This window comes from Mesoplodon densirostris, chromosome X (genome assembly GCF_025265405.1).
Source record: "Mesoplodon densirostris isolate mMesDen1 chromosome X, mMesDen1 primary haplotype, whole genome shotgun sequence".
Taxonomy (NCBI): Eukaryota; Metazoa; Chordata; class Mammalia; order Artiodactyla; family Ziphiidae; genus Mesoplodon; species Mesoplodon densirostris.
The window spans coordinates 95,931,420-95,946,534 of NC_082681.1; the positions used below are offsets into that span (position 1 = coordinate 95,931,420).

Genomic DNA, 15,115 nt, shown 5'->3' on the forward strand with positions numbered 1-15,115 from the left:
GACCTGGAAAATACTGATGTCTTTTCTGTCTCTATAGTTTTGCCTTTTCCAGAATGTCATATAAATAGAATCATACAGTATGAAACTTTTTGAGCCTGGCTTCTTTCACTTAGCATAAAGCATTCAAAACTCATTCCTACTGTTGTGTTTTCCATAGTTTGTTCCTTTTTTATTGCTGAGTAGTATTCCATAGTATGGATGTATCACAGTTTGTCCATTCACCAGCTGAAGGATATTTGGATGGTTTCCAGTTTTGGTGTTTATGAATAAAGGTGCTATGTTTATATATTTGTTTCCATATTTTGTGTGATGATAAGATTTCATTCACTTTGGTAAATACCTAGGAGTCAGATTGCTGGGCTGTATGGTAAGTATATGTTTAACTTTATTAGAAACTGCCAAACTTTTCCAAAGTGGCTATACAATTTTAAATTCTAACCAGCTATGTATGAGAGTTCCAGTTGATTTGCATTCTCACCAGCACTTGGAATTGTCCATTTAAAAAACTTTTAGCCATTCTAATAGTAAGATAGTTGTATCTTACTGTGGTTTTAATTGGCATTTCCATAATATCTAATATTTGACATCTATATATCTTCTTTGGTGAAGTGTTTGTACAAATCTTTTGCCCAGTTTTCTATAGGGAACATTGTTTTCTTATTGTTGAGTTTTGAAAGTTCATTATATATTATGGACACAAGTTATTTATCAGATATGTGTTTTGCTAATTTTTTTATTTGCTTATCAGTGTCTTTCACGAGGCATTTAAAATTTTGATAAAGTCTAATTTATCTTTTTTCTTATTTTATGGATTGTGCCTTTGGTGTTGTATCTAAGAAATCTTTACCTAATCCAAGGTCCCCCCAAAAATTAGGTCTTACATTTAGTTCTGTGATGCATTTTGCATTAATTTTTATATGTGATTTAAAGTATGGATCAGAGTTTTGTGTTTGTTCATTTTTGCACATGGCTATCCAATCATTTTAGCATCATTTATTTAAATAAAAAAGCTACCCTCCTCTCAACTGAATTGCCTTTGCACCTTTATTGAAGATCAGTTGTCATATATATGTGGGTCTCTTTCTGGACTCTTCATTCTGTTCCATTGATCTATTCATGTATCTTTACACCATTCCCACACTGTCTTGATTAGTGTAGCTATGTAATAAATTTGAAATCATGTTATATTAGTCCTCCAACTTTGTTCTTCTCTTTCAAATTGTTTTGGCTATTCTAAGTACTTTGTGTATCCATTTGAATTTTACAGTCAATTTTCAATTTCTATGAAAGTGAATTTTGATTGTGATTACATTGAATCTATAAATCAGTTTGGAGAGAATTAACATCTTAACATTATCAACTCTTCCAATCCAAATATATAAATGATTTGATAATTTATATATTGCAAACTGATTACCACCATAGTATTAGCCAACACCTCCATCCCATCCCATAGTTACCATTTCTTTTTTGTGGTGAGAACATTTAAGGTCTACTCTCTAGGCAACATTCAAGTATATGACACAGTATCATTATCTATAGTCACCATGCAGCACATTAGATTCCCAGAACTTGTTCATCTTATAACTGGAAGTTTGTACCCTTTGACCAATAGCTCTCCATTTCCTCCACCCTCCAGTCCCCGGGAACCACCACTCTACTCTCTGTTTCTCTGAGTTTGGCTTTCTTAGATTCCACATACAGCTGATAATACCATGCAGTATTTGTCTTTCTCTGACTTATTTCACTTAGCATGATGCCCTCAACGTTCAGACAAGTTGTAGCAAATGGCACAATGTCCTTCTTTCTCATGGCTGAATAATATTCCATTGTATATATATATCACATCTTTATCCATTCAGTGTGGACAGACTCTTGGGTTGTTTTCATATCTTGCTATTGTGAATAATGCTGCAATGAACATGGGAGTGCAGATATCTCTAAGAGATCCTGATTTCAATTCCTTCGGATATATAACCAGAAGTGGAATTGCTGGATCATATGATAGGTCTCTTGTGAATTTTTTGAGGAAACTCCATACTGTTTTCCATAGTAGCAGCACCAATTTACACTCCCACCAACAGTGCACAAGTGTTCCCTTTTCTCCACACCCTCATCAGCATTTGTTATCCCTTGTCTTTTTGATGAAAGCCATTCTAACCAGTGTGAGGTGATATCTCGTGGTTTTGACTTGCATTTCCCTGAGGATTACTGATATCAAGCACCTTTTCATGTACCTGTTTGCCATTTGTATGTCTTCTTTGGAAAACTGTCTGTTCAATTCTTCTGCCCATTTTTTAATCGGTTTGTTTTTTGCTATTGAGCTGTATATGTTCTTTATATATTTTGCATATTAACTCCTTATCAGATATATGATTTGTAAATATCTTCTCCCATTCCATAGGTTGCCTTTTCATTTTGTTGATTGTTTCCTTTGCTGTGCATTTTTAATGTTTTCTTGATGTCTGCCATATTTGATAGTGTTCCCCTAATCTGACTCTTTATTCTGTGCTCTATGTATTTAGATGATACATTTTCACCTTGTGATCAGATTTCACTATTTCATGAAATGGCTCTTAATTACTCCAGAATATATGGCTTTCTTTTTTCTCATCCTCCATCCCACAGGAACTCACAGAAAACATAGGATTTTAGACTGTGTGGTAACTACGGCTTTTTTTTACCTCTAAGTTTTTAGAAAGCTCCCAGAATTAAGAGCCTATTTCTCAGATTCACAGACATAGAGAACATACTTGTGGTTGCCAAGTGGGGGAGGGGTGGACTGGGAGTTTGGGATTAACAGATGCAAACTATTATATATAGAATGGATAAACAACAAGGTCTAACTGTATAGCACAGGGAACTATATTCAATATCCTGTGATAAACCATAATGAAAAAGAATTTTAAAAAAGATCCATTCTTTCACTGAAAAAAAAAGAGCCTGTTTCTTATTGTATATAACTTGGGACCTTATCAGGAGAGAGAAACCACATACTAATCTGAACATGGGAAGTTTAACAAAGAATTATTAGTGCCACTGCAATGAGAAGCCCATGCATCACAACGAAGAGTAGCCCCTGCTCGCTGCAACTAGAGAAAGCCCACATGCAGCAACAAAGACCCAACGCAGCCAAAAATAAATAAATAAATAAATAAATAAATATTTTTTTAAAAAGAATTATCAGCTATTGTGGGATTGAGGTAACAAGGGATTAGCCAGTAAAAGTAAAGAGAACTCTAAAGAATAAAGGAATAGCAAATTAGTGTGGCAGAGTATCTCTAAGGCTGTGAAGGAATACCCAAGGAAGTGCCTCCCCTGCTTCCCAGGGATGAATCCAGACCTTATAGGGAGGGCATATCCACAGCTCACAGCATGGCAGCTGTTGTGCCACACTGATTGAACTTACTGGAAATCTACCCTCTGCGGTTCCAGAAAAAGCTGATCATAGGGAAGTGTCTCATTGGAAATATTCCACTACAAGCCATCTGAGAGGGGTGCCAGGGTAAACTGCTGGGTGCTGGGTGCTGCTGGCTGCAATGCACTGCAGAAGCTGGGTGCTTGGGAAGCCATATGAGTGGCAGGAGCTGGGTGCTAAAAAAGTGACCTGCACTGCAAGATCTGGGTGCCTGGGAAGCTGCATGTGCATTAGGAGCCAGATGCTGCTGAAGCCACCACACTGCTGAAGCCTGGTAATAGACAAGCTGCCCTTGCTGGAGGAGCCTGCTGAGTGAGCTCACTAGAACCAGGAAGCAAAACCCCTTCCTCCAGTGTTTCCCCATCACCCTGTATTGACAAGGTTCAACATCATGCCAGATGGCAAAGGAAAAGACTCAGATTCATTTTTGTAGAGCGGGCAAGGAAGGGTGAAAGGCAAAAAATTGATAACTGTAACACATTCTTCAGTTTTCTGAAGCCAAGCATGGAAAATATTTAGTAAACTTAAATTTATTGAATTTGGGGAGATAGGCAGAGGAGGATATTTTTCTCTCCTTCAGAAGGTTCCTTCAAATATCTGATCAGAGGAATTCAAAAGACCATAGATTATATTTGGAAAGGGAAGATAATTGCATGAAATGTTAATAATTTCAGGCTTTGTGTGTTAATTCTGTTATAACACAAAACTGTGCCAAATTTAGTATCAATATGAGTGGTACTGTGTCTGCTTTATATATTCATAGCAGATATAATCTCCCTAGAGGTGTACTAAAATTAGAGCTGATATCAAGGACAATACCTTCTGAATATGCACAGAGGAGCAAAGCAACAAGCTTAATATAACTGTATCCTCTCTTACATAAGCATTCTCAGGTGAATGGGTGCATTCAACAAATCAACTCTGATCTTGTTGGGTCATTCAAGGACCATGTTCCAAGTTATTGCTCTGCCATCTCCTAGAGTATTGTTGTCAGCTGGGTGGTTGATGTTGGGTCATTGTTGAGTCCTCTGGGATGAGGAAAGGGGAATGGGGGAGATTTGCCCACTGTCTTAAAGCCTGGCCTAGGAGTGGTACATATCACTTCTGCTCATATTCCACTGGTGAGGACAAAGTGAGACTGGTAAACGTAATTCCCAGCTATGTTCTATTACTATAAAAGAAGAGGTGAATAGATTTTGGTGGATGGCTTGCAGTTTCTGCCATAAATGGTTTGCCCTCTCTTATTTGACACTTGTTGAAAGCATATATTTTTCCTATAGATATAGAGGAATTGGTATTTGAAGACTATAAGTTTAATGTAGATGCTCATAATGGTTCAGAAGGAAAAGCAAGAGGAAGCAGAGATTATTAATGTTTTAGACCTAATATGTAATAAGGACATACATTCTGAAATATTTCTTCCATTCAGGCTTACCTTTAACAGACTTCAGTTTCTTCTTCTGGTTACTCTACTCACTGTCCTGACTTCCTACATAGTGGATATGGATTCCCAGGTTCAAATCCCATCTCTTATTTATTTAGCTATTTTTTTAAATTAATTAATTAATTAATTTTTTTGCTGTGTTTCATCTTCGTTTCTGTGTGAGGGCTTTCTCTAGTTGTGACAAGCAGGGGCCACTCTTCATCGCGGTGCATGGGCCTCTCCCTATCGTGGCCTCTCTTGTTGCAGAGCACAGGCTCCAGATGCGCAGGCTCAGTAGTTGTGGCTCACGGGCCTAGTTGCTCCGCGGCATGTGGGATCCTCCAAGACCAGGGCTCGAACCTGTGTCCCCTGCATTAGCAGGCAGATTCTCAACCACTGCGCCACCAGGGAAGCCCTATTTAGCTATTTGATCTTCAGCAAGTTACATAACTTCTCTGTGCTTCTGTTTTCTCATCTGTGAAACATGATTGATAATGATAGCTACCTCTTAGGGTTTAGTGAAGATTAAATGAGCTACTTTGTGTAAAGCACTTGGAAGTGCCTGGTGCATCATAAATGGTATATAATTGTTTTGCATAGAGTAAGTGTTCTAGAAGAATTTCATATTACTACATTATTACTATTTTCACTATTGTCATAAGGACTCTTCCATTTCTCTGTTCATCCTGTCCAAACTCCATGTACCCTCTATTCTCTGATAATTGTTCTGGAGTCATTTTCATTTTTTTCTCTTTCTTTTTAGATGAGGATAATGGGCAAACCCAACAACAGAGAATTTCTGGAGAAGTTTCATTACACTGTGAGAAATTTGGTCAGTCCATAGGAAATGATTCATTGTGTTCCATTTTAGAAGAACTGTGGCAAGATAATGACCGGCTAGAGAGATATCAAGAAAACCAAAATAACCCTTTAAGTCATGTGAAAGTGTTGATTAAGGAGAGGGGCTATGAATGTAAAAACATTGAAAAAATAATTCAAGTGAGTACCAGGCTTGTTCCTTCCATTAAAAGACTCCATAACTATGACACATTTGGAAAGAGTTTGAAGCATACTTTAAACTTACATAATCATAATAAAAGCAATGCAACAAAGAACTTTGATAAGATTTTTAGAAATGGTAACAATTTTGCCCATAGCTCTTCCTCTACTAAGAATGAGAATGCTAATACAGGAGCAAACTCCTGTGAACTTAATCAATGTGAAAAACATCTTGGCCACAAACAAGTTCTCACCCACCATCAGAAAATTCATACTGAAGAGAAACTTTATGTGTGTACTCAATACGTACAGACGTTCACCCAAAAGTCACATCTTTTTGAGCATCAGAGAATTCATGCTGGAGAAAAATCCCATGAATGCCGCAAGCGTGAGAATGTCTTCACTCAGAAGCTGCAAACTGAGGTACCTCAAAGTGTTTACACAAGAGAGAAACCTTTTATATGTACTCAATGTGGGAAGGCCTTTACACTCAGGTCAAACCTCATTACACATCAGAAAATTCATACTGGGCAGAAACCCTATAAATGCAGTGAATGTGGAAAAGCCTTTTTCCACAGATCATATCTCTTTAGACATATGAGAATTCATACAGGAGAAAAACCTTATGAATGCAGTGAATGTGGAAGAGGCTTCTCCCAGAATTCTGACCTCAATATACATCAGAAAACTCATACTGGAGAGAAACACTATGCATGCAGTGAATGCGGGAAAGCCTTCACAAGAAAGTCAGCACTCAGGATGCATCAAAGAATTCACACAGGAGAGAAACCTTATGTATGCACTGAATGTGGGAAGGCCTTCATCCAGAAATCCCATTTCAATACACATCAGAGAATTCATACTGGAGAAAAACCTTATGAATGCAGTGACTGTGGGAAATCGTTCATTAAGAAATCACAACTCCATGTGCATCAAAGAATTCATACAGGAGAAAAACCTTATATATGTACAGAATGTGGAAAGGTCTTTACTCATAGGACAAATCTTACTACACATCAGAAAACTCATACTGGAGAGAAACCGTATATGTGTGCTGAATGTGGAAAGGCTTTCAGTGATCAGTCAAATCTCATTAAACACCAGAAAACTCATACTGGAGAGAAACCCTATAAATGCAATGGCTGTGGAAAGGCCTTCATATGGAAGTCACGCCTCAAAATACATCAGAAATCTCATATTGGAGAGAGACACTATGAATGCAATGAATGTGGAAAAGCCTTTATCCAGAAATCAACACTCAGTGTGCATCAGAGAATCCATACAGGAGAGAAACCCTATGCTTGTCCTGAATGTGGGAAGGCCTTCATCCAGAAATCACACTTCATTGCACATCATAGAATTCATACTGGAGAGAAGCCTTATGAATGTAGTGACTGTGGGAAATGCTTCACGAAGAAGTCACAACTCCGGGTGCATCAGAAGATTCACACAGGAGAGAAACCCAATATATGTGCTGAATGTGGAAAGGCCTTCACTGACAGGTCAAATCTCATAACACACCAGAAAATCCATACTAGAGAGAAACCCTATAAATGCAGTGACTGTGGAAAAACCTTCACCTGGAAGTCACGCCTTACTATCCATCAGAAATCTCATACTGGAGAGAGACACTATGAATGCAGTAAATGTGGGAAAGCTTTCATCCAGAAAGCAACACTAAGTTTGCATCAGATAATTCATACAGGGAAGAAACCTTATGCTTGTACAGAATGTCAGAAGGCCTTCACTGACAGGTCAAATCTCATTAAACACCAGAAAACTCATAGTGGAGAAAAACTCTATAAAGCCAGCGACTGAAAATGCCTTCAGCTGGAAATCACAACTGGATATGCATCAGCTGTCTCATAGTGGAGAGACGAGGAGTGCCTGATGCATCAATCATTGTGCAGGGGGAGTAGATATGACAGACTACAAACAGCCTAAGTGAACAGAAGGCAAACAAAGCCAAGTATCCTTCAGTCAGGTGGAATACAAGTTGATATGCAATTATATGCATAGGGAGACACTTCGATAAAGCATTTGAGCAATAGCCCTGTTTGGTTTTATGATTCACACAGGTACTCTCAATCTCCTGCAAATGGTAGAAATAGAGACCCCAGGAGATGACTTGTAATCTCCTGTGTTTCACTTTTTGGATAAAGGGCTTTATAAATTCAGCACTGATTTGTCCTTCATACCTTGGGATGTAAAAGTCCTTAATCCTGGCCATTTTTTTTTCAAATTTCTAGGGTGGAGAGAAGAGTATTCATTGTTCAAACACCTCCAGGGCACTGAAGTCAAGGCAAAAACCAATTTGGGAATGTATAATAGATCTATGAGTAGAAGCCAGAAGTTTTTGTTATCATTGACATTTAAGACACAGAAAGTATTGCCCTGAGGAACCGTTCTTTCTCTTCCCTTTGAGAAGTCACCATGGTATATTTTTTAAAAATTAAATAGAATTTTTAAACTTAAAGTCTGACTTTATGCATTGGCAAATTAAGCATAGCTCTAGCCTATGTTACAGGAATAGAGTTATTAAATGTTACACACACCTAAAGGTGGCAATTGTTCCCTCATTAATTCTATGCTGTGGCAGCAGGTGATTCGCACTCGAAAATGGTAGGCATACCTTCTAACCTGTACCCCAAAAGCTATCATTTATGTAAGCTGCAGACCATAAACTTCTTATCCCCTTAGTAACTGACCCTAAGACAATGAAACTGAGCCACAACACTCTGGACTTCCCGTCTCATCCATTGAAGCTTCTGCTTTCTTTGGGATTTCTGTTTGAAAAACAATGGTTAAGAAATTGGATTTCAATACATAAAACTTTGGTGGTTTTTCTTCCAATTTAGTTAATTTGATATATTCATTTTCTACATGCACATTAAGAGTAATTTTGTATAGATTGCTATGGGATAAAGTCATGTTGCATTGTAGTTTTTTAGCCTAAGATATGATTATAGTTTATTATAGTTGAATAACTGGAAGACTTCTCTAGAAAGAACACTGCTTTTTTTTTAAAGCACTGATATATAAACGCTTTCTTGATTTCAATTAAATGTTTTTTGCAATACTCATAAGAAAGGGTCTTTCTTTCTAGCTTGTAATTTTATTTTGTTTTTAAATCTTTTTATTAAAGTATAATGCATACAGAAAATGCATATATCATAAGCATACAGCTCAATGAATTCTCACAAACTGAACACTGATCAAGAAACAGAACATGACCAGCACCCCAGAAAAACTCCCTGTGCTCCCTTCCAGGCCTTACTGTCCACCTACCCCGCCAGGTAAACACTACCCTGACTTAAATAGCTTTGTCTGCTTGGTATTTTGTATAAATTGAGTCAAACAATTATATTTCATATTTTGGTAATATACTCTTAAGTGTCTATCTTCTTTCATTCACACTGTAAATATGAGATTTGTCCAAATTGTTAAATGTAGTTATGGATAATTCATTCTTATTGTCATGTTATATTCCATTCTGTGAATACTCTACAATATATTTATTCATTCTATTGTTAATGGACATTTGTGTTGTTTGCAGCTTGGGGCTATTGGGAATAGTGCTACTATAAATACTTTAGTACCTATCTATTGGTGAACATATCTATGAACTTCTGTTAGGTATATATCTAGGAGTTGAACTGCCAGGCTATATGGTGTCCATGCTCAGCTAGTTTATAAAACTAGTTTTCCAAAGTGGTTTCACCAATGTACACTCCCACCAGCACAGTATATGAGTTCTATTTGCTCCACATCCTTGTCAACACTTGGTATTTTCCATCATTTTTACTGTAGCCATTATGGTGGATGTATAGTGATATCTCAGTGTGATTTAATTTTTATTTCCTTATCCTCCAATCCCACCATCTTCCCAAGACAGTTGACTGATATCTCAGATCTGAAACCCAGGCATGGCTCTCATGTGACTGTACCATTTTACATCTCACCAGCAATAGTAAGCAATTAGTAACTTTAAATCTTTCCACACAAAAATGCCCAAAGCTTGATGGTTTAACTGGTTAATTGCATTAAATATTTGAGGAGAAATAATATCAACACTCCACAAAATCTTTCAGAAAATAGAGGAGGAAGGAACACTCCCCAACTCTATGAGGCCAGTATTACCCTGATACTTAAGCCATACAAACACATCACAAGAAAATAAAACTACAGACCAACGTTCCTCATGAACATAGATATAAAAATCTTCAACAAAATATTAGCAAAATGAATCCAGCAACATATAAAAGGATTATACATCATGACCAATGGGGTTTATTCCAGTGATATAAGGCTGCTTCAACATTCAAAAATCAGTCAACGCAATCTACCATATTATATATACAAGGTAAAGAAGAAAAATCACATGGTCTACAAATTCAATACAACTTTGTCAAATTTCCAGCAGACTTTGTTCCCCAGAAATTGATAAGCTAATCCTAATATTTATATAGAAATAGCAAAGACCAAGATTAGCAAACAGGAATTTGCCAAAAAGCAAAGTGGAAGGACAGTAACCTCTCAATTTCAAAACTATAAAACTACAGTAATCAAGACAGTATGGTACTGGCATGGGGATAGAGACATAGATCAATGGGACAGAACAGAGAGTCTAGGAATAAACCCTGATACTTATGGTAAAAGTATTTTTTACAAAAGTGTGAAGGCAATTCATTGGGGAAATAAAAGTATTTTCAACGTTTGGTGCAAGAATAATTACATATCCACATGCAAAAAGATGAATTTAAATCTTACTTCACACCATACTAAAAATTAACAAAAAATGGATCAGATATGTAAATACAAAAGCTAAAACTATAAAAGTTTTAGCAGAAAACATAGGAGAATAATCTCTGTGACCTTGTACTAGGCAAGGAATTCTTAAGTAGGACACCAAGAGCATGATCCATAAAGAAAAGATGATAAGTTGACTTCATCAAAATGAAAAAGGTTTAAACTTCAAAAGGTACCATTAAGAAAATGAAAAGACAAAGCACAGACAGGGAGAAAACACTTGTAAATCATTTACCTGATAAAGGACTTGTATCCAGAATATATACAGAACACTTACAACTCAATAAAAAGAGGACAAGCAACCCAGTTTAAAATTAGGCTGAAGATTTGAAGAGATATTCACCAAAAATATATATACAAATAAGCACATGAAGAGATGCCCAACATCATTTGTCATTAGAGAAATTCTAACTAAAACCACAATGAAATACCACTTTATATGTACTAAAACAGCTAAAATTAAAAAACAATTATAATAAATGTTGGCAAGGATATGGAAAATCAGGAACTCTCCTACATTTCTGGTGTGACTGCATTAAAATGATATAGCCATTTTGGAGAAGTTTGGCAGTTTCTTAAAAAGTTGATCATAAATTTACCAGAGGACCCAGTACTGCCATTCCCATTATCTACCCAAAAGATATGTAATGTTTTCATGCAAACACTTACACTTGAATATTCATAACAGCATTATTCATACAAGACAAAAAGTGGAGACAATCCAAATGTCCATCAACCAGCAAGTAGATAAAAAATGTGGTATATTCAGCAATAAAAAAGAACAAATTTTTTTTTTTTTTTTTTTTTTTTTGCGGTATGCGGGCCTCTCACTGTTGTGGCCTCCCCCGTTGCGGAGCACAGGCTCCGGACGCGCAGGCTCAGCGGCCATGGCTCACGGGCCCAGCCGCTCCGCGGCATATGGGATCCTCCCAGACCGGGGCACGAACCCGTATCCCCTGCATCGGCAGGCGGACTCTCAACCACTTGCGCCACCAGGGAGGCCCAAGAACAAATATTAATAAATACTACAGCATGAACTGTTCAACTATGGATGAACTTCAAAAATATGCTAAGTGAAAGAAGTGAGACATAAAAGATCTAGTATTGTATTTGCCTATTGTATTTATATGAAATGTCCGCAAAAGTAAAATTTACAGAGATCTGTAGATTAGTGGTTGTCTGGGTGTGAGAATGGGAATCGTCATTAACTGTTAATTAGTACAAGGAATCTTATTGGGGTGATTAAAATGTTATAGAACTTGATTGTGATGATGGTTGCACAACTAGGTAAATTTAATAAAGGTCTTTGAGGTGATCCTTAATTCCATTCCTGTTTAAACATCTGGGTTCCCTGCCATAACATCTGTTGCCACCCATATCTAGAATGAAGTGTTGTCTTGGAGCCTATTGTACATTTAAGAATAAACTTTTGTTTTTTTAAAAAAGGTCATTGAACTGTACAATTTAAATATGGATCCTAAATTATACCTCAATAAAGTTGTTTCTTTTTCAGAGTTGTTTTGGCTATTCTACGTCCTTTACATTTCCATATAAATTGTAGAATAAGTTTGTTCATTTCAACAACAAAAAAAGCTGCTGTGATTTTTATTGAGGTTGGTTTGAATCTATAGATCAATTTGGGGAGAATTGAAATGTTAACAATATTGAGTTTTCTGACCCATAAATAAGGTATATCTCTCTGTTTAATTTCTCTCAACAATATTTTGTAATTTTCAGTGTACAGGTCTTTCACATCTGACAAATTATTCCCTAACTATTTCACATTTTGATGCCATTTTACTTGGTGTTGTCTTATTTCCACTTTATTGTGTAGTATTCATTTTTTGTTTCAATTACTTATTGTTAATTACTAGTATATAGAAAAGCAATTGATGTTTGTATGCTTATCTTGTGCAGAAGTTGGAACAGTCCCACACAAGACTGCCCTCACTTCTGACACCAATTGCAAGTTCAAGGGTTCACCCTCAGTTTCAATAATTCAAATCCATCCTGTAAAGCCATTACATGCATTTTCATATTTTTATACCAATTTGATTACTCTTCCTCTCTGATCTACCTCTAGTTATACCTTATGATAAACTTGTGTGGAACTATTTAGCATAAAGATTAGCTGACGGTTAGCTAAATCCAATTCTTCCTCAAGCTAGTCATTTGCCATCAGTGTTATATCCTGAAAAGTCTTTAACTCAATTTCCCCATGTATTTGACCATCAATATAAATATAGTCTCAGCAACAACAGCAGTGTTACACCATATTATAACATGATAGTAGATGTAATTTGCATACAACACTGTACCTATAGTCAACATAATATACTGTACATTTAAAATCTGTCAAGAGAGTAGATGTCTTGTTAAGTGTTCTTTCCAAAATAAAATACTCAAAAGATACTGGCACATTCATCTCCCAGAACAATATCACTCAGGTTTGCAGACTTCTATTTGACCTTCTCAGGTTCCAAAAGTAGGAGTAGTCTTGGCAACATATGGCTTCATTCTTTCTGGCATTTGGTTTAATTGAGTTAAGAGACGATATCACCTCTTACTCTCAGCCTTTCGGGCACCAATGTAATGGATTTCCCTTGTTACGTAACCTATTTATTCATTCTTTTACTCTCAGCTATATTCCTTCTTCTCTCCATTTATCACTGAATTTGACCCAAACTTTACCACCTTTGGAAGGGACAATAGGTTCGGCCACTGTGCTGGTTCAGATTGCCAGCAGCAATACCAGTCTAGCAAATGCTTCCCCTTCAGTCCACTCCCATTTATATAGGGTATCATCACAAGTACAGAACTAGTGGTCTATCTCAACCACTAGGTAATACAGCTGTATTCACTGTCAACCCCAAGTTTGCCAGGTTGGGTGAAGGCACAGTCTATCAATCACGTTATGCCTTTAGGAATTCTGATGCAAAAGTTTGAAAGTACAATTAAAGTTTCTTGCCTAGGAATCATCCCTGCTTCTGGCCCCTGCAATTGCAGCCTTGGTCCTGGGACCACTGAATCAGGTAGGAATAAAAGAACATTGAAGTGTTGTGGGGGGAAACTGTATAGTCATACCAGCATCTTCTCCCACCTCCTCTTCCCCAGATTCTTCTGAAAAGTGAAGGAATCTATCTATTGGAGACCCTCTCTTGGCCACCCTCATGTTGAGTGTGAGCACACACTGTGAAGATGTGTAAGTCAGCCCTGCATGCCCTCATCTCCCCCAGTTTTAGACAACAAATATTTCAGTTGCCTGTTCTAAGTCTCTATCAAAACACTACTCCTAGGATACCTCTTTGCTCATTGTTGGACACTATAGATTGTTATTGTGGACTGAACTGTGTTCCCTCAAAATTTATATTTGGAAGCCCTAACCCTCAATGTGGTTATATTTGGAGATGGGTCCTTCGAGGAGGTAATTAAAGTTAAATGAGGTCATAAGGGTAGAGCCCTAATCCAAAAGGACTAACGTCCTTATAAAAAGAGGAAGCAACACCAGTGGTGTGCATGCACAGAGAAAATGCCATGTGAGGACACAGTGAGAAGGTGGTCATCTATAAATTGGGAAGACAGGTCTCACCAGAAACCAATCCTACTGGCAGCTTGATCTTGGACTCTGTCTCCAGACTGTGAGGAAATAAATTTCTGTTGTTTAGGTCACCCAGTCTGTGGTATCTTGTTATGGTAGCCCAAGCAGACTAATACAGTTAAAAAGTGTGTTCCTTGGTCTGCAGAATGTAACTCAGTGGTCCAAATTGGTATAATATCTTCTGTTCTGGTCATTTTATAGTACTCTGAGCATTTGCATCTCCCTCCAGGTATGCCCGGCTCAATTCAGAGTGTCTATTCCGGTCAGGACCCATTTGTAGCCTCTCCCAATTTGCTGAAAAACATTAATCTACACATCCAAGAGCTCAACAAACTCCAAGCAGGATAAATTCAAAAAGATCATTACCCAGACACATCATAATAAAAATGCAGAAGGGCAACTACAAAGAGAAAATCTTGAAAGCAGCAAGAGAAAAATGACTCATCATATAGAAGAGAACCCCAATAACATTCACAACTGACTTCAAAAACAACAGAGGCCAGAAGGCAATGGAATGACATATCCAAAGTACTGGCATTTGGTTTAATTGAGTTAAGAGACAATATCACCTCTTACTCTGAGCTTTCAAGAATCTCATATCCAGCACAAATATCTTTTAAAAATGAAGGAAGAATAAACACATTCCCAGATAAACACTCAGCTTCTTGAATCTGTAGGTTTGTCTTTTACCAAATTTAGGAAGTCTTCAGCAATTATTTCTTTGAGTAGTTCTTCAGTCATGCCCTATTTCTCCTCTTCTCCAGGACTATTAAATATTTTGTTATAATCCCACAAGTCCCTGAGGATCCATTCATTTTTTAAAAATATTTGTTTCTTTATCTATTTGGTTGCACCAGATCTTAGTTGC

General features: G+C 37.1%; 1 protein-coding gene and 1 pseudogene across 3 annotated transcripts in view; both read left to right on the forward strand.

Annotated features, from left to right (window-relative positions):
- The window catches only part of ZNF41 (zinc finger protein 41), a 56,017-nt gene extending 48,024 nt beyond the window's left edge, over positions 1-7,993 (forward strand). For all 3 annotated transcript variants that reach the window (XM_060086725.1, XM_060086723.1, XM_060086724.1), the window contains exon 5: positions 5,605-7,993. In XM_060086725.1, coding sequence (XP_059942708.1) covers positions 5,605-7,658 — 2,054 coding nt within the window. In that variant the 3' untranslated portion in view covers positions 7,659-7,993. The remainder of the gene's footprint in view (positions 1-5,604) is intronic.
- LOC132481706 (protein archease-like) lies at positions 7,690-8,216 on the forward strand (annotated as a pseudogene).
- The last annotated feature ends 6,899 nt before the right edge of the window (positions 8,217-15,115 follow it).